The sequence below is a fragment of the Lonchura striata genome, chromosome 11 (assembly GCF_050655825.1).
Source record: "Lonchura striata isolate lonStrDom1 chromosome 11, ASM5065582v1, whole genome shotgun sequence".
Taxonomy (NCBI): Eukaryota; Metazoa; Chordata; class Aves; order Passeriformes; family Estrildidae; genus Lonchura; species Lonchura striata.
The window spans coordinates 18863706-18889497 of record NC_140713.1 but is presented as its reverse complement, the minus strand read 5'-3'; the positions used below and the strand labels follow the sequence as shown (position 1 = coordinate 18889497).

The 25792-nt window shown below is 47.7% G+C and overlaps 2 protein-coding genes across 4 annotated transcripts in view; both read left to right on the top strand.

The window, feature by feature from the left end:
• Nucleotides 1-2718: 2718 nt before the first annotated feature.
• On the top strand, nt 2719-11485 carry CETP (cholesteryl ester transfer protein). The gene is made up of 16 exons (XM_021541177.3): nt 2719-3108; nt 4089-4203; nt 4936-5070; nt 5522-5592; nt 6011-6098; nt 6205-6274; nt 6555-6615; nt 7184-7275; nt 7844-8023; nt 8486-8536; nt 8876-9043; nt 10423-10490; nt 10609-10651; nt 10740-10809; nt 11146-11231; nt 11322-11485. The coding sequence occupies exons 1-16, from the start codon at nt 2964-2966 to the stop codon at nt 11394-11396; spliced, it is 1518 nt and encodes a 505-aa protein (XP_021396852.2). The 5' UTR covers nt 2719-2963; the 3' UTR covers nt 11397-11485.
• A 144-nt stretch (nt 11486-11629) lies between these two features.
• NLRC5 (NLR family CARD domain containing 5) overlaps nt 11630-25792 on the top strand; it is a 38741-nt gene continuing 24578 nt past the window's right edge. Inside the window, exons 1-12 of one of the 3 annotated variants that reach the window (XM_085589818.1) lie at nt 11630-13559; nt 15760-15909; nt 16755-17055; nt 18419-18481; nt 19591-19656; nt 20080-21823; nt 22207-22290; nt 22642-22725; nt 22802-22885; nt 24340-24429; nt 25297-25347; nt 25691-25756. In XM_085589818.1, coding sequence (XP_085445944.1) covers nt 15904-15909; nt 16755-17055; nt 18419-18481; nt 19591-19656; nt 20080-21823; nt 22207-22290; nt 22642-22725; nt 22802-22885; nt 24340-24429; nt 25297-25347; nt 25691-25756 — 2639 coding nt within the window. In that variant the 5' untranslated portion in view covers nt 11630-13559; nt 15760-15903. The other 2 variants (XM_085589817.1, XM_085589819.1) reach the window with 2 other exon arrangements.

Here is a 25792-nt window from a genome sequence, read left to right as displayed (position 1 = left end):
AGTGTTCCATGTGGTGTGAGTTTCAAATGGAGTGATATCATGGGCATGAAGCAGTATGTGTGACAACCCCTCACAAACCTGCAGTGAGCTCATGTTCAGCTGCCTGCCTGCCTGGACAAATCCTGGGAAATGTTGCTTCAGTGACCTGTGCTGCAGAAGAACCTTCCCAGCTTCTTACAGTAGCACTGAAGGTTGTATTTGCTCCTCTTTCAGTCTGGATTTGCCAGTGCAAGGTCAGTGCCACAGAAATGCAGCACTTCCAGCTCCAGCCCAGCTGCCCTGGGCACCCTCAGCTGTGAAAAGCCTAAGCTGACCTGTGTGTGCCAGCTTATTTTTCTTTTTTGAGGTTGTTATGGATAATACTGGTAACAGAAGAGAAGGAATTGAGTCGCTTCAGGAGAATTTGGAGTTGCAGTGGGGAAGCCCTCCCATGGGGTCAGGACATCACCCATGGACACTCCTTCAGAAAAGCCCTCTCTTTATCGTGTGATGGTGGATTCCAGGTTTCTCTTGCTTTCTAAAGTTTTGAGAGTAACTCAGATAATACCAATTTCATTTGGCATCACAAATCTGTATTCAACCATTGCGTGGCTTTAATTGATGTAACTAGTTTACAAAATAAATCTCATTTGAATGTTATTTATCTCAATTTTATAAACTTCTAGGGCAAATGGGAGCAGTGGTCTTTGGGCTGACCGTGCTGCCAGCCCAGGGCTGTCCTGCAGTGTGAATCCTGGCAGTGGTGCTGGAGCCCATCCTGCTGACGGGTGCAGCCAGCATACCTGGAAGGCTCTCAGGAAGCATCTGCAGGGTAACACCAAATGTTTTGGTCAATGCAGCACAAAGATTAATGGCACTGTGATGTACCTCTGCCCTGGACAATGTGGGGAAAAACAACCCCAGTTACAGGACAGTCCACAGCAAGGTGGAGTACATGTGTGCACGGCTTTCAGATAAAGCCTTACACAGCAAGAATTTATCAAAACATCTTCCAGCATTCCTTTTGCAGCTTGGATGTTTAACTTTTCTTGGGGGTTTAAAGCCTGCCCTGCCTCCTGCAAGCCAAAATTAAACTTTCCTTAGGCTTTTAAATCTGACCTGACTTGTCCTAGCCTGACCTTGCACTGGGAGGAGGGTGGGCTGTGGTGTCCCTGCTGCCTTGGCCTCTGCCTGGTTACTCCAGGACAAGGATGCTCACAGCATCTCTGTGTTCCACATGCTTTTGCTATTGTAGGCAGAAACTCTCCAGCCTTCCTGTTCCCTCTGGAGGTCAATGCCCAGCAGTTCCCTGTTCACCTTTTCTCTGAGCTCTGGCTGGCTGCTGACAGCAGACTGCAGCCGTGCTGGGGCAGGGAAGCTGGCCCCTAGGGGAGCTGGGAATGCACTGGATCTACCAGGACCAGCATAATGGGTCTGGGGTCTTGGACTTTGTGCCTTTATCTACCCTGGTGACAAAACCCCTGTGCCAAAGTGCCAGTTTTCCCTTTTCTCCATGCTGATGTGAGTTGCTGCCCTGGGCAAAGATGTGGTTGTGGCCTCCTGGGGCCGGCAGGATTCCCTATATGCCAAGCATTGGCCACTGTGCCCACACCCCTTAAACTGAGAGGACATTAAATAGAGCTGTTAGATGGTTAAATCCTCTTGAATTCCAATTCTTTTGTAACATGCCCAGGCTCTGTGCAGCTGCCCTGGGAAGAGCTCTCCTGGCCAGGGCAGCGGGGTTGCTGTGACAGCTGAGACGATGCCATGGAAGCTCTGCTGCTCAAGCACCTGCTGTCTTTGCACACTGAGTTTCCAGCAATTAGCTGTTAATTTATAAAGCACTTCGGGCTGACTGCAGGCAGTCTGTCCATGGCCACCACGCTGCTCTCCTGGAGAAGCCTGGAGGAAGCTGCAGATGCTCGTCCTTCCTCGGGGTCAGTGACCGTGAGTGCCTCCCGCGGGGTACCCGAGGCCGTTCACTTTCTCAACTCAGGAAGAAAACAGCACGGCAGGGTGGGGGCTGCTGGACAGCAGGGACCCTGCAGGAAATGTGCTCACCCTGCTCAGAGAGGACGAGGCATCTGCCCCTGCAGCACTGCCAAGCTCTTACCTGTCCTTCTCCCTCAGCCTTTTCTGGCAAAAATGTTCAGGGGAGCTGTTGTGAGCCTTCTTTCTGAAATAACCCCCCTCTGTCTTGTGCTGGAGGTTGTTTTGGGGTGGGCATGGGTCCCAGCAGCACACAGAGGTGCAGGAGGACAGTGGCATACAGGAGTGGATGTGAGCTGGCGTTGCTGATGTTCCCCAAACAGCAGCTGAGAGTCTGGGTGCATGAAAAGCTCTGCCTTAGTGGAATGGTGGCAAATCAGGCTGTTCACCCAGACAAGAGGCAAAAAGCATCCCAGTCCTGTGATCATGGAGATTTCCAGGGGTGTGGGAGATGTGGGTTCACCCAGTGGTAGCAGGAAATACCCCTGTCCCAAGGAGTGTGCCTCAGTTTCCCTGCAGTGTGTATAAAATCAGTGGAAGGGAGAGCAGTGAATGATGTAGGTACCTTTCAAACAGTGCTTTGCTGGGGAATTACTGCAAGAATACAAAATAAGGAATATTTCTGCATGAAGACAAAATGATGAAGTGGCTTGAGGCAGCATGTGAGGCTGCTCCCTTGACTTTATCCTCTTCCACTCTCCATCCCCCTCCAACTTTTTCCACCAACCCTGGTGTGTCCATGTCCTGAGTTAAAGCAGTCTTGGCAGGAGCAGCGAGCCCTGCAGCCCAAACTCCTGCTTAGGGAGGAAGGCAGCGTGCAACATGACTGGTGTTAAGGAAACTATAGGAAGATTAGGAAATGTGTGATGAGTTTTGATAAGTGGAGGAAGCAGGTCATGTCCTGCTTCGAGTGGGCTCTGCTGGAGGTATGAAAGCAGCCTCTGCCTCCGTCAAGAATCACTTGGTCTCATCAGCACTCTCTGCTCTGGCTGAGGATGTGCTGGGCTGGCAGGATCATGCTGGGGGCCTTCAGCATCTTTCTGGGGCTTGTCCACGCAGCAGCAGCCTGCGAGTTTGGGCCCTTTCCCTACAGAGGCACAGGGATCGTCTGCAGGATGACCGAGCCCGCGGCGTTGCTCTGTAAGTGCCTCTCCTTGGGGCTGGCTTTGCCCCAGCTCTGCCAGAAATCAGTGACACATCAGCCAAGTGAGGGGGTTTCTTGCTTCTCTGTCTCTTGTGCAAACACCTGCCTAGGAGGGCAGGTTAAAAGCATGAGCAGGCAAAGGAGTTTGAAAATTGTCCCCATCCTCGCTCCTCAGCCACAGGATTTAGCACTGTTTCTGTTGGGGCTTGGCATGCTGTGTGTTTGAACAAATGTGTGTTTTATTTCTCTCCTCATTGCAATCTCATCTCCCGGGATCAGTAAGTAGAAGTGGGAAACAGGTTCTTGCCTGCTGTGGGCTTATTTGCAAGGATCTGGGAGTTTTGCATGTGGGAGAAGAAATTAATTCTTCTGTGGAGGGTGGGAGCATCTTTGTCCTGTGACATGTCCTGAACTGTGACAGTGGCACATGCAGAGAAAGAAGTATTCATGCTGGGCTGAACTAACAGAGGGTATTTCTGGAAGAAAAAAGTCCTGTGCAAGCATGTGGCTGAAGCTGAGGATGGAATGGGCTGTGTAATGTTCAGAAAATGGGCACAGAAACATTTTCAGAATTTTTTCTTTGTAGACCTAAGAGCTGACTACAATACAAGTAAGCAGATACAAAGCAAAGCATTGGGGTAAAGTCAACAGCTTGTGTGGTGTAAGGATGAGCACAGCCCTGACTTTTCCAAAATCTGCTCCTGAGGTGTGTGAAAGCTGGCCATGACTCCCTGGGACAGCTCCCACTGCTGGCTGTGAGCCACACAGGCTGTTGTCCCTTGCTGCCATCAGCTGTCACAGTTAGGCATTTTAAATTTTTTTAATTTACTCTGAAACTACTTCTAGTGCTTCCTGAATCTAACGCAAATGCCTTGGACAAAAGCCTTCTGCAGTGCTTTAATCCCGAGCTCAGGTCTGGCTTTGCAGCCAGGACAGACTGCAGTTTGACATCCCTGCCCTTTTCTTCCACCAACAGTGAACAAGGAAGTGGCCCAGGTGATTCAAGCAGCCTTCAGAAACGCCAAATTCCCAAACGTCACCGGGGAAAGGTCCCTGCGGCTCCTCGGGCGGGTGGCTTACACGCTGAGCCAGTGAGTGTCTGTGTGTCTGTGCCAGCAGCTGATGGGGCACAGGGGACCAGAGCTGGCCTGGGGGCAGCTTGGATCATCAGCTCCTGGGGAAAGCAAAGGTCTGGGCTGTGGCAGGCACAGTTTTGGATCTAAGCCTCACAGACAATTTGCATGTTAAGGTTTAGGCTGCTAATGTGTTATTTAAGAGTGATTTAGTTTTCCAACTGAGTGGGAAGGCAGTGTGTAGAGCTTATTTCTGACAGTGGGGATGGGGAGTCATGTCCCTGTGGGCTGGGGCACCTGTGGCCACCGTGACAGATGGTGCCCAAGGCACATTGAGAGGCAGAGGGGACCCATCCGGGGCTGCCAGAGCCACCCCTGTCATCAGGATGCCACTTGGCTGTGCTCTGTGACAAACCAGGCTGGGTTTCACTTTTATTTGGGCATCACAAATTCAGTGGTGTACCCACAGAACAGACATCCTGCCATGAGCAGGGCTGCACAGAGCACTGCAGTGAAACTGGGCTGCATTGTTCCACATTTCCTGTTTAAATAACTCCAAGACCTTGTATCCAAATATTGCTGTGCACCAAGGCTGGGCACAAGCATCACTGTCACTGCCCTTGTACCTGACCTTGGGATTTGCTAAAGCTTCAGAGTCTGGCACGGGTCCCTCAGAGATCCCATTCCTCAGGAATAAACGCCAGCAAACAGCTCTGGGCTGGGGACAAACTCTGTTCCTGCTGTTTCCAGCATCCAGGTCAATGATTTGTCCATCGAGAGGAGTGAGGTGGAGCTCAAGGAGGACAGTGCCATCCACATCTCCATTAGGAACGTGACAGCCCTGTTCAAAGGGAGCCTGACCTACGGCTACGCCGGGGCCTGGTTGTGAGTAGGGGCTGGGGCTGCTGAGCTCTGCTCCAGCTCTGCTGCTGCCCCTGGCCAGGCACAGGGGCTGCTCTGCTCAGTCTCTCTGGCAATGCCTGCATTATTCCTGCCTGAGACAGGGTTTTGTGCTCTAGCAGTGCTCCTAAACCCCATCTTCTTTCTGCTTTTCTGTCCTCACCTTGCATGACAAGACCAGACAGCCAAAGCAGAGGAGTTGACTTAGTCTCTCCGCTTTGCTGTTCTGTAAACTCTGAGTGCATAAAAAGTGGGGGGTTAATGCTCCTAAGTGCCACTAAGGCAGCAGTTTGCCATGATTTAAAGCTGTGGTGTGCTGGGGGCTGGCCCACTGCAGTGCAAGGACTGGTGTGAGAGGTGTTATAAAATCCACATCTGTCAGGGAGAAGCTGATCCTGGCTCAGGTTCCTAAATGTTCCCTCTTCTGCCATTACAGTTTGCAGCTTTTTCATTCAGTTGATTTTGAAATTGAGTCTTCCATTGACCTCCAGCTAAATATCAATCTGAGTAAGTATGCTGCAATACCCAAACACTTTGCAATTTGACTAAATGCCCTCTCCACTCTGGTTTGTGGGTTGCATGTACTGTCCAGGTTCTCCTGGGTTATGTTAGGACACAGCTGAGTCTCTGCTGGGAGGAGCTAGGGGCAGCTGGCAGGTATCCAGATGAAGAAGGGTGCCTGGCAGACCAGCTCAGCTGGAGCTGTGAGCAGAAACCATCCAGGTGCCTGGTAGCCCCACCTGCCCCAAACTGGCAGAGTCTGGAATCTTTTAGAAGCATCCCCTGGGAGATGTGGGGAGCCCTGGCTGGCCCTCTGCAGTGATGCCCTGCTCCAGGCCTGCAGTGTCTGCAAGGTGTACTCTTCCTTCTCCTCTCAGTAACAAATCAACTATTTTTTTTTCTTTTTTCCTTTCATCCCATGCAGTGTGCCAAAAGGACAAAGTGGCTCCTGATGCTTCAGACTGCTACCTGACTTTCCACAAACTCACACTTCACCTTCAAGGAGACAAGGAGTGAGTCTGAGCCCTTTCAAAACTGAGATTTATTGTCCCCCTTGCTGGTCCCCAAATGCCACCCACCCAAGTGTGCGGAGCTCACTGTGCTCCCTGTCTTACACAGACCTGGCTGGCTGAAGCAGCTCTTCACAGATTTCATCTCCTTCACTCTGAAGCTTGTCCTCAAGAGGGAGGTAAGGTCAGCCTGTGCATTGAGGAAAGCTCTGTGTATCCCACACACTTTTTCTGCCCACAAGACAGCAACAGTGACGTGCTAGTGCTCATGAAAAATAAGACAAATAAATTGAATCCACAATAAAAAAGCAGCTTGGGCAAAGTGAGAGCTGTTGCTGACCCTGAAACTGTCTAGGGACTCTGACCAACAGCTCCTAAATCTCAATGAGACCCAGCTCTGCTCAACAGTGCAAAATCCTACCCCTTCCCCTAATTTTCCCCCTTCTTTTCCTCATGTAGGTGTGCAAGGAAATAAATGCTGTTGCTCAGATGCTGACAAATTATGTAATTGATTTAGCAGGTAAATATTCTTGTTTTTATGCTTTCTTTTTTTATGTACAGCTTTTAATGTTTGAGTGGTAACTACATCCATCAAAAATGTCCCTCAAAAATGTGTGTGGAATCCCAAGCCCTCAGACAGCAGCAAAGTAAACCTTAGTAATATAATGTTTGGTTTTTCTGCGTCAGGTTGATCCTTTAGGATGATTACACAGATTCAAAGGCATTTCAATTAATAAAGAATTTCTCTTCAGTATGTACTGATCAGCTGTGCAGGAAGCTGCAGGACCAAAGTTAGCTAGAACAGGAGCATGTACTGCAGCATTAGGCATGAGGCTGTGCACCATCTGGAGATTTTCCCACTCCCAAATATCAGGGAAAAGGAGTGGAATGTAAAACTGAGTGTAATTATCCCAATTTCCCAGGGAAGAAACAGAGTCAGTGAGCTGTGGCATCCAAAGGACAGGGAATCCTTGTCCCACCCCTGTGTTCTTTCACACCACCCCTGTCACCACCTGCACCAGTGACTGTCACCAGCCCTGCTTAAGGTCCTGCTCCTGGTGTGAGGTTTTTGTGTTTTCTTCCTGCAGCCAATTTTGTCCAGGACAAGGACATCATTGTGGATATCTCCCTCACATCAGACCCTGTAATAAAAGCAAGATACATAGAATCCCACCACAAGGTAAAGCAACCCAGGCTGCTCAGACACCAAAGGTTTTCTGGCCACGGTGTGTTCTGGAGGGCTTGGAGGGGCTGGTTCTGCTGTGCCACTGCAGCTGGGCTGATGCCAGCCTGCTCCCTGCTGTGTCCAGCAGACCTTTGCCTTGCCACGGAAATGCAGGTGTTGGCTTTTTGTCCTGCCTCCCATTGTTATTGGACACAAAATGAGTACACAGAAGTTCGGTAAATTCAAAAGAGAAAAAGACTTAGTTTTATTCAGATGTCTGGTATTTATAGAATTCTAAAGGTGACCGTGGATTGGAGGATGGAATTACCACCTCTCCAACTACACTGGTCTAAAGATGGATCAATAATTTATCTTTACCCACAGAGAAATATGTAAACTATTTTATTTATACATGAAATTGCGTGGGAACTCTTTCAAACATGTAAACATTATCAGAAGGCTAAAGAAGTTTTACGAGCACTTTAAAATTTTCAAAAAAACTATAAAAGAAAACACTTTTAAAAATCAGGACAACAGTCTCCCTGCTGCTTGCTGTGGCCAGCACACTTGTTTTATTTTCCAGGGCATTGTGCTGTACAAGAACAACTCCAGCGTGCTCAGCGACTCGGTTTTCTCCCCGTCGCTGCTGACCGAGTCCCGAATGCTCTACTTCTGGCTGTCCGAGCACAGCCTCAGCTCCCTGGCTGCTGCAGCCTTCCTGGATGGGCAGCTGCTGCTGCACCTCCGAGGGGAGAAACTGCAGGTCATTCCCACAGGGGTACCCTCCTCACCCCACCCAGCATATTTTGGGGAGAAAGTGAAAAATTCACTAAATATGGGTTTCGGTGAGAGCTGGTTTCTGTGGGAGATAGAAATCTACAGTCAGTCACTTCATGTGATCCTGGAATTGGTGCCCTCTTGTCAAGAGGGCAGTGTTATTCCTTGGAGGGATAACAGCAGCTGATAGGAAACTTGTCTGCTGAACTGTAGAGGGATGTGACTTTCTGGGTGATCGCTGGGATGTGATTTTCTGGGGGATCACTGGGATGTGATTTTCTGGGGGATCACTGGGATGGAAAAAAGGGTGGCACCTGGGGGAGCTCAGCCATGTCCTGCCCTGGGCACAGGCCCCACCTCAATGCTCTGGCCTGTCCAGCCTGCACCAGGAGCAAGCATAACTTTATATTTTGTTTTTTCACTCTCTGTTTCTGGTTTGCTTCTGAAGGAGCTGTTTGAGATGGAAGACACAGAAGTGCAGAGGAAGGCAGTGCAGAGGGTAACTTTTTGTCCTATTCAAAGCACTGCATGCTGAATGAGGAAATTTCAAATGGATTCTGTTGCATTGTAACAACTTGGGTCCTTCCCTTGGCAATCTGAGTCTTGGGTGGGCCAGATGGAGAAAAAGAGGGGCTGATGGAGAAGCAGTTGTGCTTTGTAAGGAGGATTTCTCCATCTTCCACGCTGGCACAGTTTTCCTGAAACCTGGCTGAGTTATTGGGCTTGGGTGAACAGGAGCTTGAACTGGGGACTGCAAAAGGAATGCAGCTGTGTGACAAGCTGGCATGGAATTAGCATGGAAAAAGCCTGACTCAACTTCTACTCCTTACTCAACCAGATTTTTCAAGGCACCTCCTACAATGACTCTGTGGCCAAGGTGTGGAGTCTCACCCAGCCCCAGATTTCCTTTCAGCCTGAAGGGACAGTGGTGAGGTCCTCGGTAGCAGTGGAGGTCAGCATCCTTCTGGCAGGAGAAGAACCCCTGGTGGCCCTGTACATGGAGAAGGTCAGTTCTGGCCCCTCCTGCCTGTGAACACCTCGGGACAGGCTCTGTCCCAGGTCAGCACCATCCTGGTGTGCAGGGACAGCAGTGGCAGGGAGCTTTGGGAAGGGTGGGTGGCTAAACCACGGGAGGTGGAGAAGGCAAATCAGTTTATTTTAACACTCCCATGTGCTCCTTAGACCTTTGAGGCTGGGAATGATGGTAGTGACCACGTTGGCTCAATGCTCCCTCAACTAGCCCAGCCCACCATCAGTGTGCAAGGTGGCCAAAGCAGCAGAAAGCTCTGAGGAGCCCCCATTAACATTTATCTGACACAGGGTAGTCTCCTTGAGATATTTAAGAGAAAATGAAGGCACCATGGGAATGTATTTATTTTGAGCTCTCCTTGTACCCACATTCTAGCTCAGGTCCACACTAAGAGTAGAGCTGTGACAGAAATGGACATGAAGCTCTGAAGAATGTGAAGCTAAAAATATGATCTTTTTCTCTATGGGAGCCTGTATGAAGGGTCCTGATTACACTGTGTTTCACCCCAAACTGCTTTGTAGTGAATCTAAGGGAGCAGAAAAGGAAATGCCAACAGCTTCCCTGTCATGGAAATCAGTGTGTTTGTCCAGTCTTGTAGCTGTGGGTTGAGACAGGCACGAAAACAACCCAAATCCCCACCTGAGCATTGGGCACATTCAATCTTAAAGGTTAAACCACAGCTGAGGCTAAATTTCTCAGCAAGTATCCCATGTTAGCAGGGTGTTAAAGGAAATATGCATGTTTGTTTCTTGTGCCCCAAATGGTATCTTGAAATGCATTTCAAGGATTGCAGAAGTACTGGACTATAGGTGATCCCCAAAACTGTGGCTCTTAGGATGAGCTCCTGCACTGCCAAAACCCCGGTTGTGATCTGCAACTGCATCACAAAATGTTCCTCTTAAATGAATGTTTACATGCAGACAACAGCAAGACGAGCCTAAGTGGCCAGAATTCAGAGATTGCTTTCTTTTTTCAATTTGGTTTACATTGAATTAACTACCTGTGGCAGCCTGGCTACCCTTAGGATGTTCTCTCTACATCCAGTCAGATGTTGAGATGGATGTCATTGGGAAACAGCACCCTACAAAGCCATTTCCAGTCTTGTGCAGGATTTACTAAATAGCAAAAGCCCAGAGGATGAGCCAGCCTGCAGCTCCAGAGACTGAGGCTGTGGGCATGAGGGGGGAGTTCATGGCATGCAAGTGGAGAAGGAAAATGCTGGCCTTCTCTAGCAATACCTGAAGGTAAAGCCAAAAGGATGTTGAACTCTGGCTCGTAGAAAACAACCCAAAATATCCAAATACAGCTCCTTGCTATAAGGCTATGCCTGAACCCTGCTGTTCTTCTCTCTGAAGGAAATCACAGCTACCATCCAAGCTACCTATGCAGAAAAGAAACTCATTTTGCAGCCTGTGGACTCCAGGTTGGTACTGTGCTCTCTTGAGAGTTGCCTCCTTTGGCCCATGTTTTAAAAAGCAGCACAAAAAGAGGATCTCTGCAGCACTTAGTGACAATTCTTCCCCTTTTTCCCTTCCCTTCAGAGCAGAGATTAAAGTGTTTAAATGCACAGCTGATCCAAGTGGGGTAAGTCCTAAAAAAAGTATTCTCTAAGCCATTAGAGGCTAAGCAACATATTTTTATAGCATTTTTCTATTAATTTTCTGGTTTTCAGGAGGACCCATCCATCCAAAGCTTCCTGCAGAATATGATCTTGGTTGCTGGCATTCCAGAAGTAACTTCAAGTGAGTTTTCACTTAGGGAAGTGTCAGCCTGCTCCATAAATTGTCCAACATCAGATCTCCTAAACCTGAGCACTGAAAAAATACACAAAAAACCACTGACAACTGGAAAGGGGATGTACCACATTTATGGTTTGAAATTCTGTTGATATATGTTTGAAATTTCTGCTGGATACACTTGGGGAATGAGGAACCCCGTGTAAATGGCTGGGAGAAAGGAAAAATTAGTTTTCTGTCAGGCTGAAGGTTGTGGGACATTGAGGCACAATTAGCATTTGGCAGCAGGCAGCAAGCCAGGATGGACATCCCTGTAACTGGATGGGTTTGCTGATTCCACAGGTATTGGATCAGCTCTGACTTCACTGATGAACAGCAAAAGGCTTGATCTCTTTGATATCATAAATCCTGAGATCATTACCAGACAGGTAAGCAGAGCTCACAGCTACCCAGTTCTCAAGGCCCTTCTGGGATTGTGGCAAGAGCTAAATATTTTCTGTTCTCTCCCCACTTTTTAGGGATATGTAATTGTACAGCTTGACTTTGGATTCCCAAATCATCTGCTTCTTAATTTTCTTGAGAAAAGTTTGTAGAGCTCATCCCTTCACAGAGGAGCACAGGAGCTTGTGTACAACCAGAGAAATTGTGTCTGAACCAATTAAAAGATGAGCTGCTTTAAATCGGTTTTGGGTGAATTTTATTTCCTTTTCCTGAGAAATACTCTAGGCTCTGTGCAACTGTGCTTCCATGGAGCCTTTCTTCTGAAAAGATTTTGAAGTCTGCTCCTCAATCCACACTATTTTTTCAGGATCTTTAAAGGGTTTGTGTTCTTGGGACTCAGGGCTGGGCTCTTGAAGTGCACAGGCTTTGGGTTAGCAGTCTCAGGAGGCAGCAGAAATGGGCTTTGCCACCTTTTGGCATCTCTGTTGTTACATTTTGGAAATATAGCACCTTTTGTTCTCACCCATCTCTGGGTTTTACTTCCACCAGAGTCCTCCTGATTTTGACAGAATCCAGCAAGTCAAATAATATTACCAAACCCCAAGTAAGCCTAGAACCAGCCATGCTAAAAGACCTGGATATGGCTGCAAAAAGTGAATGGGATGTGAATTTGCAGTGCAGTACAATAACAGAGATCTTGTGTCCAGGTTATTTCTTTACAGACCCTGATGGTTCAGTGAAGAGCTCCAAACTGATAATGGCCATGTTGTTGAGACAGTGACAGCAAAGATGAGAAAAACATTGAAAATTATAAGGAAATGAAAGATTATAAGAGAAAGTTTAAGTGTCTAGTCAAGCATCAAGTTCCTTTTCCTTCTTATTACAGTGCAATAGTTTATCTCAAGTGGCTCAGTTATTTTCCTGTACCAGTTCATGCTTTTTTTTAAAAGTCTTTTCACTTGGAGGAGATCTTGGGTGATAAATCCAACACCTATAATGGTGATCACATTAACAAAAATAGAGATGATGTTCTCTTCCACCATAGAGCAGTATAAAAGCATTAAACTTTGTCCCAGAAGGAAGCTGGTAGCAGGATGGGCTCCATTTCCTGAGCTCCTTGGGTATGGTGGTTGCTCCCTCTGCATTGCCATGGATATAAGCCAGGTCCCTCTGCCCTGCTTCTCTCTCACCCACAACACCAGAGGCCCTTCCTTGTTCTGTGTGACTGCTGACCCTCCTTTCAGAGGTCCCGGTGCCCAGGCTGGTGGGGGAGGACGCTGGAGGGGCCTCAGTGGCTCCGTGGCAGCCAAGGAAGGTCTGACCCAGCTGTGGCCACGGGACAGCAGCAGCCGAGGGGCACGAGAGGTGTGATGCCGTGGTGGGACCCGCTGTGCCCTGGCAGAAGCCCTGGTGCATTGGCAGTTTTCTAGCTCCCTTCTCACCCTGTTCCCATCACTGCCTCTGCCAGCTATTTCAGTACCAGAGAAGGGCTTGTCCATGTTCCCTCCTGCTCTAAAGCCACAAGTGCTCAGGTGACATTTTCACTCCCTGCACAGCAATGTCTGCTGAGCACCATGGGGACCTGGCTTCCACCAAGCCACAGCCCTCTGGTTATTTTAAATGACATCCCACAGGAGTGGTGAGGGAGCCTTAATAAAAAGGAAATGGCAGGAGAAAAGCACCTTTTTTCTGCCATGGAGGTGTCTGCCTCACTGGGGGCTGCTCAGTGGGGCCTGGACTGGGGAAGGACTGTCCCCCCTTCCATGGGGACAAGGGAGGGCAGTGGAGCTGGGGAAGGATCTGGAGCAGAAGTTTGATGAGGAGCAGCTGATGGAATTGGGAGGGCTCAGCCTGGAGAAAAAGAGGCTCAGGGAGGACCTTGCCATTCTGCAAATCCCTGAAAGGAGGGTGGAGCCAGCTGGGGCTCTGTCTGTCTGTTCTCCCAGGTAGCAAGTGACAGAACAAGAGCAAACTCCCTCAAGTTACAACAGGCGAGATTCAGGTTGGATATTAGGCAAAATGCCTTCACCAGAAGTGGGCAGAGGTGAACTCGCCGTCCCTGGCGCTGTTCTGCAGGTGCGTGGGTGTGGCACCTGGGCAGAGCCCAGCAGCGCTCCGTCGCTGAGCTCGATGATGTTAGAGGTGTTTCTACCAGACTGAACGATTCCAGGAGGGAGCAGCGGAACCTCGCTGCCTGCCGGGGATGCCGAGCTGACTCTCCGGCGGCCCGGCCCGCAGCCCCACGTGCTTTCCCGGCAGAGCCGCTCCGCCGCTTTCGCTTTCGGCGCCGTCCCGGCGGAGCGCGGCGGGGCCAGGTGAGCGCGGGGCGCGGGGACATCGCCGCGCCCGGGGAGGGTCGCGCTGGGAGCCCACCCGGGCCTGCGGCTGGGGCCTGGCTCTTTGCCCCCCAGCCCTCAGATGTTCGCGCGAAAAGCCGGGGGAGAGAAGGGAATCGTGAGCTCCTAGGTTCTTCCAGTCCAGACTTTAGCCGAGCTGGTGACTTGTGCTCCCAGGCACAAGGTGGGCCAGGTGGTGGCAAAGTGGGGCAGAGCCTGGCAGATGTCACCTTCACCCTCTCCATCCACCCGTGGCTCTCCAGATCTCCCCTCACTCATTGCATCACGCTCGAGGCGGGACAGCCAGAGTCAGTGTTTCTGTCCAGAGACAGGGTGTTGCTGGATCTGGGTAATTTGTTCCTCTGATAAGTGAATTACAGCACAGTGACTTCTCTGGGGCTTGGCTACAGGCCCCCATCCGGTTTTCCAATGCAGCTTCCCTGGCCTTCACAGAGATATTAATACCAATCCATTGTTTGTTGCAGCCCGTCCGATTAGATCTGGAGATCTCTGCAAACACAGCTCTAGCTAGACGTGGGATCTTTTATCTAATCATTCACATCTGCTACATTATCACTTAAACCTTGTCCTTATTCCAAAGGAAAAGCAACTTGTTTTTTCCTCTTACATATAATGGAAGATGTAATTAAATATTTTCCTGTGTACCAGAATAATCAGGTTTATACATGGGAGTAGAAATATTCCCATTGCAAGTGTCTTAACCAAAACCAAATGAGTTTATGCCACTAACTATTAAATCCAGCAACTATTGTTTCTTGCCCTAGGTACCATTTCTTTGGACTACTTCTCCAATACTTTACCTAAATTATCACCTAGCTATAGAATTTAGGCTTGGATGTTACGCTTCCTCTGTTCCGATTGGATATTTTTGCTAATTTCTCTATTTTTACTGCAGATACATTTCAGTTGGGGAGTTTCCACTGGTTTTACTTTCATTTTGCTCAGTCTTTTGTTCATTAGGTCCCAAAAGGCACGGAAGGACTTTGTGCCTGGGGACAGTGGTGAGTTAGCACATGGGGAAATCAAGGCAGTGGATATTGTTCTCCAGCTTTGGTGTTTGGTGACCCCCACACTGGTTTTGGTGCTGGTACTCTGTTTCTGGGCTTCTGGTAAGTACTCTGTGCCCTCAGGGCAGGCAAGAAGTTGGTAGATTTGCAACAAGGAGTTTCACATTTCAGTTTAATTTTTTTGTGCCTGGGAGCAGTGAAAGTGCCTAGTTGAGGAGATTAAGTTGTGCAAATTTTGTTAAAGATGGTTTTGCATTTGAAGGGTAAGCATCAAGACTCAAAAGTTTTCCGGCTTTTCTTGGGAGGTTTTTGTTCTTCATTTTGGGATCAGAGGTATTGTACTGAATGTAACTGCCAATTATTCTTGGGAAGAGCAGTAGTACAGGAACTCTGCAGTGTGGCTGAGCTTTCATCCAACTTTTCCATGTTGTTTTCATCTTGAATATTAATTGATTGTATGAGTCTACTCTTTGCCTGAATGGCTTTCAGTCTTCATTGGCACTAAGGGCTGATTTTATTCATTTATGTATGCATTTAGTATGGCTTTATTGAGTCTGTTGTTTGCTGTTGATCGGACGGTGATTGCTTCCCTCTTCCCTTTCCCTGTAGTAGGGGTGGCTGGACACCAGCTACTGCCAGGTGCAGAGCAGACTGAAATTTCCCTTCACCCTTTCTGCTGAGAGGTGGGGAGCTGGCAGTGGGGGCTTTTTCAAGCCCCCTACACTTGAAACTCCTTTGTGAGAGCTGTGCAGTCTCTGAGGATCAGCTTTTCACAGTGTTTTTGGTGTGACTGACTGCCTGACTTGAGCAAGGTGCTGCTGCTTCTGCATCAGCTTCCTCTGACAGCAGCAGAGTGGCATAGCCCAGCTCAAATCAGGCAGTAACACCAGGAAAGCTGTGATTCCCACAAAATGTTCCTCTAAAGCCATCTTCACTTGCATTCTAGGGCACAAGGCTCAGTCCTGCATTTTCATGAGATCAGGAATGAATCCTCAAATGTCGAAACTTTGTGGTCACTGCTGGTTTGAGTGAGAAGAGACAAAAAGCATCACAGCTGACCCTTGGATCAAAGGCAGAGCTCCCAGATTTGTGACTCATGTATTGCCATGGCCTGGCATGTCTATATCAAGCTCTGTTCTTGTTATCCCCAGGCATCTGTACAAAGTGAGGCATGTCCCACATGTTGGGGTGTGTCCGTGTTCTGAGACTGCCTCAAGCAGATCAATTCTCTGTCAGAATATGGAGCAGAAGCCACCTTTGCACTTGACAAGTGGAAGGAGACTGATTACACAACAATGCAGGTAGGAGATCATGTGTGTGGCTTTGTGGGAAAGAAGAGGGATGGAGGTGGCATTGTCACCAAAGCAGAAATGGGTTGTTCATCCCCACAAAATGAGCATCAAGAACAGTCACCTGAGCCCTTTGTGCAGGGGGTCCTGCACAAACTTGTGAACTGAGATGCAGCTGAATAAGTAAAGCAAAAGCTGCACACACAAAGGAAAGCAAAACAAGGAATTCATTGACAGCTTCTCATGGGCAAGCAGGTGTTCTGCCATCTCCAGGAAAACAGGGCTCTATCACATGTAGTGGTGATCTAGGACACAAACACCGTCACTCTAACCCTCTGCCTTTCTCTTTCTTACCCCATCTTTATGTTCTGAGCATGATGCTGTGTGACCAGTTGAAGTCAGCTGTGCTGGCTGTGTTCCCTCCCAACTCCCTGTGCATCCCCAGCCTGTTGGTAGGGTATTATGAGAAGCAGAAAACCTTGCCTCTGTGTAAGCACTCTTGAACATTTAAAAGAACATCTCTGACCTCCCCAGAGGTCCTGGTACTTGTGAAAGATGCCTGGGTTATTTGGCAGATGGCCACTGCAGCAATACAGATGTCAACAGCTTCTCCTTGGCTGGTGCCAGAGAGATTGCCCCTGTCCTTCACAGTCCTGCTGTCAGGCACTGAGCAGACAAGGACTGCCATCCTTGCACCCTCATGACTGGGCTCAGATCTCTACTCTAAACTCAGGAATAAAAGTAAGAAATTCTAGGTTAGGCCAAGGGGTACAAAAACAGATCAAGCCTGCAGGGCTGTGTGGGTGAGCATCTCTTGCTCCTGTGCCTGCTGCTGCCCTTTGTCTGCATCCCTCTAGCCCCCATTTCAGAACGATGACCTAGACCTGCCTGCAGCTGTGGCAAGAGCCCGTCCCCAGCTCGTGGAGTTCCTCACTCACTGTCCCGACTGGCTGCTCTCGACTGCCCGGCGCTCCGTCCCCGAGGCAGCCCTGAGCGGCCTGGGGGATGTCACCAGCCCCAGGGAAAAAATCTCTGTGCTCCTGGACCTGCTGGAGGAGGCTGGCCCTGCTGCCTGGAAGCACTTTGCACAGTCTGTCTGCATGGAGTATGACCTGCCCCTGGATCTGGAGGTCCTGCTCATGAGCTCTGCGGGAGAAGGTAAGAGAGGTCAGGCCAGATTCCCCTGACCAAACACAGCCAAAGCTTGGCCCCCCATTACCATCACCCAGTCTAGGCAGTGGGACCACCAGTGCCCTCAGTTGCATGGCCTTGTTTTTCTTGGAAGCACAACTTCTGGCTTAGAAATGCAATTTGATGTAAAATTAACAGATTAATTAACAGATGACATTAACAGATTAAAACAATAAAAATTGTATGCCCCCATCTCCAATAAAACTGAGATGCAATTTTTGGATAGATTTATTTGAAGGAAGAAATACTCCAATCTCTTTGTTCTGTGGACTTTTAATTGTTATTTTTAAAATTTTCCTGATCCAGAAAGGCAAGGAACACAGAAGTCTTAGAGTAATCATACAAAACCACTTCAGTGTATTTCTTGTTAGCAGAGGCAGGGATTTAGAGCACACGAGGTGATCCATAAGGACCCTGATCTGTTAGTGTGTGTTGTCTTGCAACCTACAGAGTGTGCACAGCCTCTGCTTTGTGAGGGCCGGTGGAATCAGATAAGCTGTGCCTCTCATTTAGTGGGTTGCTTTGTCTGGTGATTAATTCTTCTCTTCTGCAGGAAGTCTTAGGCTGAGTCCTTCTCAACGGCACTTTCACATTCTGCTTGCAGTAACTCTTATTATTTGCATCATTTGTGTGGATGCAACCTTTGTAACCAAGTGCAGCAGCAGCTCTTTTGGCTGAGATGAAACAGGGCAAAGACCAGACAACCATCAAGGAACGTGGGTTGGTGGGGGATTTCTCTCAGGACTGAAGCTGAAACAGTTTTCAGCCTTTTGATACTGTGACATACCATAAAAAAAGATGTCTCTTAAGGTTTTTGGAGCTGGCTTATAGTGGTTTAGCTTTTGTAGTAACAGCTGAGCATCACTAATCCTTCTGAAGGTGAATTGCTTCTGGTTATGCTGAGGGGGTTTTGTGGCACCTGTGAGCTATACAGTGAGTCAGAAAAGGCCCTTGACTGGGCTGCCAACTCAGCCAGTGGTTTATTCACAGAAAAGCCTTCTTTACAGGGAAAGTAGGGCTTCCCTTTTGGGCCACAGTGTGGTTTTAGATCAGCCAGAGCTGCCCAAACTCCAAGTTTGTTTGTATCAGAGAGTAAAGTTGTTTTTCTCCTGCCTTGAAAGTGAAACTAACTGTACTGTAGAATAATCTGGAAGGAAAAGATCAGATGAAGACCCTTGAACCTGGATGTTTGCATCCCTTATACTGAGCCTTGCTTTGTGCCACTGTCTGTTGCAAGATACCTGTCCTTTGTCTCTGGCCAGCCACACTCCAAATTTCAAGAGCAGAATGTTCATATTAACCAAAATTAATTCACATTCAACTCCTTTAGGTAACTTCAGCCAGCCAGAAGAATCAGGCACAGACACGAGAGCCCAGCCACCTGTGCCAACAGGTAAGGCTGGAACAGACCCTGGGCACTGGGCTCTTGGAGTTTTTCTTCTCTGCTCATGGCCTGGGCAGGGCTCCAAATGTCCCAGGTATTGACCCTCAGCACTGGCAAGGTGTGGGGAAGCCACTGCAAATGGACATTTCATTGTTCTGTTCTTGATGCTTTGCCACGTGAACCTCTCCTGTTTCATTTTCCCTCCCTGAATTTCAGAAAAGCCTTGCTGGTCCCCTGCTAAGGAACTCACTCATTTTAGTTGCTCTGTGGGAATCTCCCACCCATGCTACTAAACCCATGCTTTTTGCACTTATACTGTGGTCAGCTCATTGGTTGGTGGAAGAAGTTGGTTTGGCTTTTAAAGGAAGAGCAGAAAAAATATTCAGGTGTTGATCAAGCAGAAACCACTCCAGAATTGTCAGAATAGGAGCTTAAGAGAACAGATAGTAAGGTTTTCTTCAGGGGTGTATTGAGACTTTCCTAGCTGGTGCAGATCATGAAGAGAGACTTTTGCCTCTGCTTTATGCTCAGAGACTTCTGAGTCACAGCACTGCAAATGTCACATGTCTGTCATGTGTGTCATGTGCAGGTTTAAGATGCTGAAAATATGGAGAAAAAAGCCACCTTTGCTCTGCATTTACACTGCTGCCAAATGCTGTGTGTCCTAGTGAGTCCATCCTGCCAGGTGCTGGTGGAATGGAAATTTGAAAATAGTGCTGGAAGTTACTAAGACCAGTTAAGAGAAGCTCTGTCCATTCTTTCCATTTGACAGTCCAGGAAATTAACCACCATAAACAGCCCTGAGAATCTGTGGGCCCTGCATTCCCCAGAAACAGATATTCCCTGCCAGGTTCCCCAGGATATCAGAGCAGTTCCTCTGTTCAAAGTGAGGCAGGTGCATCATCCAGCCTGCAAACAGACTCACCAGTGAGGTGCTTGTGGCCCATCTCAGAAGAAGCAATTCTGTAATCACAGCCTGAGCTTACAAATAGCTTTGTCTGTCCAGTTTTTCCTCTTCAACTCCCCAAATGCTTTGCTGCATGGAGAGTCTTGCCCAGCTTTAACACGCTGCCATTCAAAATGCACTTTTGATGTGGTTCTGACCTTTCCATTTTCAGGGTCTGCTCGCCGCCGCCGCTGCAGCAGCTCTGGGAGTGACAAAGATGCCAAACAGCGACGACTGGGTATGTGGATATTCCAGAAGCTGTGCTGGGCTTCCCTCTGAGGAAAGGACCTATTTAATGTCATTGCAGAAACACCCAGGAAATCAACTTCCAGCGTTAAGAGGCCAGCATAGTGAAGAGCGAGCTAGTGAACAGGGAATAATATGCATAATACACACACACCTAATTCTCATCTTAGAGATAATAAGGTTTAGTTTTCATATAAATCTGTCTCATCTTTTTCTTGAATGTTGTTTTTCTTTGGTCCCTGTGAAAAATTAAGAAGAGTTATAGGTTATTTTCAGGAGTTCAAAATTTGTCATTTCTACCCAGCAACCTCTGATCAGGGCCACTCTCTGCCTATAAGTGGTAGTATTTTGGATATGATGTGACTCACAACTAACTTTTTCACCCTCATACCCCCTCTGTTGTCTTCTCTCTTAGATGCATTTGTGAAGTACCGGCATCTCCTCATCAATTCTGTCTGCCAGAGATACGGAAGCAGGAGGGCAGCAGAAGCACAGGAACAAACACAGCCACTGCCTTTCAACCAAACCTTTGTCAACGTTGTCATTCATCAGAGCAAAGCCCCTCGCTTGAAAGAGAGAACAGAGAAACCCCGAGAGGACATGGCAAGTGCTCCTGAGGCAGAGGAATGTGCAGACACAGCTGTGAAAGTGTCAGATCTGCTCTGTAGTGAGGCCCCGTCGCACACCACCAAGGTGATCTTTTTGTTTGGTAAACCAGGGATAGGCAAGACCAGGCTAATGCACAGGATTTGTCAGAAATGGGCAGAAGGTGTCCTACCTCAGTTTCTCTTCACTTTCTTGTTCGAGTTTCGGCAGCTGAATTTGTTAAAAGGAAAATTGACCCTGCAGGAGCTTTTGTTTGACATGTTCCTTCAGCCAGAGGACAGCCCCGATGCGGTGTTCCAGGCCCTCCTGGAGAATGCCCAGCAGACACTGATCATCTTTGATGGCCTGGATGAGTTTGCAGCTAACATGGATGTGTCATCCTCCTCTAAGAGAGGCCCAGCTCTTACCTCCCCTATGTCCATATCCCAGCTCTTTGCAGACCTCTGTCATGGGAACCTCCTGCCTGGTTGCACAGTGCTGGTCACCAGCCGACCCAAGAGGTTACCTGACTTCTTATTATATACAGTAGGTGTGTTGGCAGAAATTGGGGGATTTGACCATGAGAAGGTGGAGGAATATGTTAGCCACTATTTTTGTCAGCATTCATTCAGAGAACGAGCTATTGCTCATGTGAAGAACAACACCAAACTCCTCAGCATGTGCTTCATCCCTGCTCTGTGTAACATTGTATGCATCTGCTTGGAGTATTTGTTCCTCAAACAAAAGATGAGTGTGGAGCTTCCTCAGACTATGACACAGTTTTATATCAAAATGTTTCTCATCTTCCTGAACAAGCAGCGAGGAGACTGTGATGAGGAGACTCAGCTGAATTGTAACAGAAAGGCCATTTTGGGTCTGTTTGATCTTGCACTGAGAGGCCTGGAAGAGAAGAAACTTGTGTTTTATGTCAGCGATATTCCTGAGGATGTGAAGGAATTTGCTTCCTTGCATGGATTGCTGACTGCCTTTGAGGTGAAGACGAGTGGCACTTGCCCAGAGGTTGGCTATGCCTTTGTGCACTTGAGCTTGCAGGAGTTTTTTGCAGCACTGTGTCTCATGGTGAGTAGGAGGGTGGACAAGAACTACCTGAAGAAGAAGTTCTTCTTGAAATCAAAGTGGACTTTAAAGAATGAGACAAAGACCGAGTTTATGGAGAGTTTTCACATATTTCTCTCAGGCTTGTCGTCAAGAGAGTGTAGAACATTCCTCATGCTGCTGGCAGAGCAAGATGAAGCTTGGGTGCAGGAAAAGCAGGATGTGATCCTGCAGTCTCTCAGGAAACTGGCAGCCACTCATCTGTCAGGACCTAAGGTCCTTGAGCTCTGCCACTGCACCTTTGAAACACAAAACCTTGAAGTAGCCCAGCACATTGGGAGCCTGCTGAATTTCAAGTATGAGTTTAAAAACTTCAGACTGACAACACTGGACATGTCGGCTTTGGTTTTTGTCATAAACTCGGGCCAGGATTTGATTTGTTTGGATTTTGCAGGATGTCTTGTGGACACCGACTGTCTGGAGGTTCTGGCTGGCTGTAAAAATGTGGAACACTTGAGGTAAACACAATGAGTGCTGTGAGCTGCTGGGTGGGGAGAAGGGTTAAGGGATTGGAAGGTCAAACCTCAAGTTTGTTCTAGAACAGAGAGAGATGATGTGAGAAAATTTGATCGGAACAGCATAACTTCAGTACTGAAAAAATATATGAAATAATGCATTTATGAGTGATTGGAGGAAAAAAAGGTGATAAATCCATTCTGGCTTTATTTTTGTTTGTTTTTCCATTTTGATTAAGCTGAACAACAGGGTAGTTAATGCATTAGATAAGAGGGAAGATGATAGGCATTTCTTTTCAATACGAAGGAAGGGTGAATCCTGCAAGCAAATGAGAATATCTACTTTTGGTGTGTTTATTTTTTTTCCCCTTTTCTTCACATTTCAGCTTTCGCAGCAGGAGATGTGGTGATGACTTTGCTGCTGCTCTTTCAAAGGGCTTACAAGGAATGGGGAACCTGAAGAAACTAGAGTAAGTCTGCTTGTAACACCATTGCCTTCTCCCTTCTTGTCTGTTCTCTGTTCCATGACTTTGGCTCACCCCAGGTTGATCTGCTCTGTACAGGGTGTGAGGGTAACAGTGCTTCACAGAGCAGCACAGACACACGTGGCTCTTGTTTTGTGCTGGCATCAAGAGCAGGGTTGTGTTGCCCTGCTGGAAAAGAAGTATGAAATTGGGTGCAGGTGGCAGAGCCAGGCTGCTGCCTCAGTGTCTGTATGCTGGGCACATGCTGCAGGCATGGCTCTGAGACAGACTTGCCGTGTGCTGCAGGGGATCCTAGTCCTCCCTTTGCTTGGTTTGAGTGATCCTTTCTCTTTCCAGGCTGACAGGTGGGACCATCACAGCTGAGGGGATGACTAACTTGGTCCAGGCTGCATCACAGTGCCCCCATCTTGAGGAAATAAAGTGAGTGCATTGTGGCAATGGCCATCAAATCAACCATTTCTTCCTTGGGATTCTAATGCAAATGAATCCTGTGCAGCTTGCAGGGCAATCGGATACAGGATCCAGAAGTGAAGAGGGTGATGGACCTGTTTTCCAGAATGGAAAAGCTGAAGAAAGTAGAGTGAGTAAAAATGGCTTAACCTTGGCTACTGTGAAGCCAAGCATAGCTCAGAGATGTGGGGCACCAAGCTGAGGCACAGACATTGCAGTGGACTCAGTTTGAGATAAGAACTGTGAGGCTGAGCCTATCCTGTTCCTTTAAAATCATCCCAAGGGAGTCCTGGCACCACTGACACCTCTCCAGGAATTACAGTGGCTGTGCTCAGCTCAGTGCCTAGCTTGACTTTTCCTCTTCTCTTCCCCTTGGTGAGGCTCAGGTTGAGGTATCTCACCTCTGATTAGGGGAGGGTGGCTCCATCAGAGTCTCCCCAGCCTTTCCAAGCCCTCTCCTCCTGTGCTGCTCCTTCTGATGCTCCTGTGGCTGTCCAGAGCTGACTGAGAGGAGCAGACTGCTAGCAAAACTCCCAGCATGGATCTGCAGCTTTTTAGGTGGAGAGAACCAGCATGGCTGCAGGGATTTAAAGTCTTTGAAGAGCTGCCAGGGGCAGTTGAAGCAGCAGCAGAGCTGCTCTAAGTGCTGGAGTCTTGAGTGCAGTTTGTGTGACAGGACAGGGATAAACACAGAGCCACAGAACCAGAGCACTCCCTGCCCACCCCAGCTGAAAGGGAGACACTCTGCTTTTAAAAGTCTTCCACACACCCTCAGGTGCAAGCAGGTGAATCCAAAATACTTGCAGTCATTGCTGGATCCCATCCAGGAATTAATCACTGGCTTTGCAGTGTGGTTAGAAGTGTTTAAAAGCATGGCAGAAGGAGGGAGGAAAGGAGGAATGTATCTGCTGCTCTTGCTTTCCTGGGCACGCTGGAAAAAGCTTGTAGAGAACACCAGCCTGGAACAGAAAAGGCAGGAAAACAGTGTCATTTGCCATCCCCACTCCCTCACCCATCTCTGTTACACACACTGCTGTTCTCAGGGATGGTTCCTTTGAGGCTCTCAGGAATGGCCCTGAGAACAAGCAGAGGATTTGTAGAAGCAAGAGTTTGTGTTTCATATCTAATGAGGCCCAACAAGAAATAGAACAAATGTGCAATTAAAGAATAAATCCTCAGAGGCTGGGGGATTGTGTTCAGGCCTCCCTGCTTTAATAAGCTATAATTAAATTGGATTTGTTGTAGTGAGAGTTGAACTGCACTGTGGATCAGTGGTGTAATCATGAAGGTATGAGCTACCTCCACTAACTAACCCAAAACTGGTTAATGATCATTCTGCTGCACATGGAAGAGTTATCTCTGAGTCTAAATTCATGGGAGCTACAGCTTGCAGAGAAAAAATTGTGATCTGATAATGCTTTTGTTGAGTCCGAGATGGAAATTTCAGAAGTTTTTGAGAAATACCCTTATTAAAAGATCGTGTGCTTCAGGAGGTTTGGGGAACAGAGCAGAGAGCATTTGTGTAACAAAAGAAGATGCTGTGGGGTCCAGCAGCTGAAATTGTATTTTTCCTCATGTTCACAGCCTGAGCAACAACCATCTTTCCTTGAATGCTGTTCTCAGTTTGGCAAAGGAAGGCATCGTGTGTCAAAATGTTACTGAACTCTGTGCCAGGTATCAGTACATGGGAGCTCTTACAAAAGCAAGTAGGTTGTTTCTTTAGATGCTGACTTCAAATGGACACTGTTTTTCAGCTTAATTGTTAGCTAATTGAAGTGAACAAAATCAGTTTGACTCATTTTTTCTTTTCTATTGGAAACAAAATGTGAATTCATCATACCATGTACTTCCTCTTTGTATTTTAATAGGTCTTTTTATCCTTGGTCTATAAAACCGTTTGCAGGGTATGGTATTTCTTCTCGTATAACAGAATTTAAACTTGCATCTAAGCTCTGCAATATATCAGAAAGGAAATTCTGTACTAACTGGCAGAAATTTGCTATCAGTCAGCTAAGTTTAGTGAAAATGTGTGAATTTAGCTCTAGCACTGCATTCCTTTAAATTACAGGTTTTGGGGTTTTCGTGTGTCCGGTTTGACAAAGGGTAGATTTTTTTTAAATCATCCTGGCTCTTGTGGTTGTCTTATGTTCTAAGTTTAACAGGTCAAAGTAATCCCTGGTGTAACCCAAATTGCATATGGCTTTTTCTTATTTTTCTTGTTGGAAGGGAGTTCCTACCGAATCTTTTTCCAACAAACTTCTGGTCTTGCAAAAAAAAAAAAAAAAAATCCTGGCCCAATCTTTTTTAGGGTGTACCTGTCTCATCTGCAGTCCCAGCTCAAGGTGTCCTTTGGCACTGAGTGCAGTGTCCTTTCCCCTCTGAGCACGTGGCTGCTGCTTGGCTCTGCCAGTGAGCTGGTGAGAGAGATGTAAAACTCTCCTCAGCATCCAGGCAACAGCTTTGGTCCTCACCAAACACCTCTGCTAAATAAATGGCATCCTCCCACCTCTTTCCTAATACTGACCTGGGTCTCTTTTTCAGGGTGGACACCATGATTATTTATTTTTCTGGCACATCTGGGAAAGCTCAAAGGTGAGACACTGCACTTGTGGTTCCTGTGTTCAGTTAATGCTGACCGAAGCCATTGGTGTCACCATAAACCACAATGACAGCACAGCTGGTGCCCACTGCCCTTGCATCTGCCTGAGCAATGGGAAATGTAACCAAAAATAGCTGGGTTTGCACCCACACCTACAGCCAGTTCCATGACAGCAGCTCTTTAGAGTAAGCTGAGGTGCCGTGTTCTTATTGCAAAACTGCTGCAAGACACAGAGCACAGACCTGGGGGTTTCTGCTGGGAAATATTAAGTGGGACCCAAATTGTCAGATATTTCATGAAAGCATACTAAAAGCCAAATATTTTGCTTGTTTGCAGATCTCCGGATTTGAAGTTGGAAGAGAATAAAGAACACATAATTCCATCTAGATATGTGAATTTATGGTAAGAGTAGACACAGAATCCTGCTGGTGCATTTGA

Excerpts from the sequence above, each read along its gene's own strand:
- CETP (XM_021541177.3), top strand. The coding sequence starts at position 2,964 with ATGTGCTGGGCTGGCAGGATCATGCTGGGGGCCTTCAGCATCTTTCTG. Across the intron at positions 4,204-4,935 it reads GTGGCTTACACGCTGAGCCA|CATCCAGGTCAATGATTTGT; the intron begins GTGAGTGTCTGT and ends TGCTGTTTCCAG. Across the intron at positions 11,232-11,321 it reads CTGAGATCATTACCAGACAG|GGATATGTAATTGTACAGCT; the intron begins GTAAGCAGAGCT and ends CCCACTTTTTAG.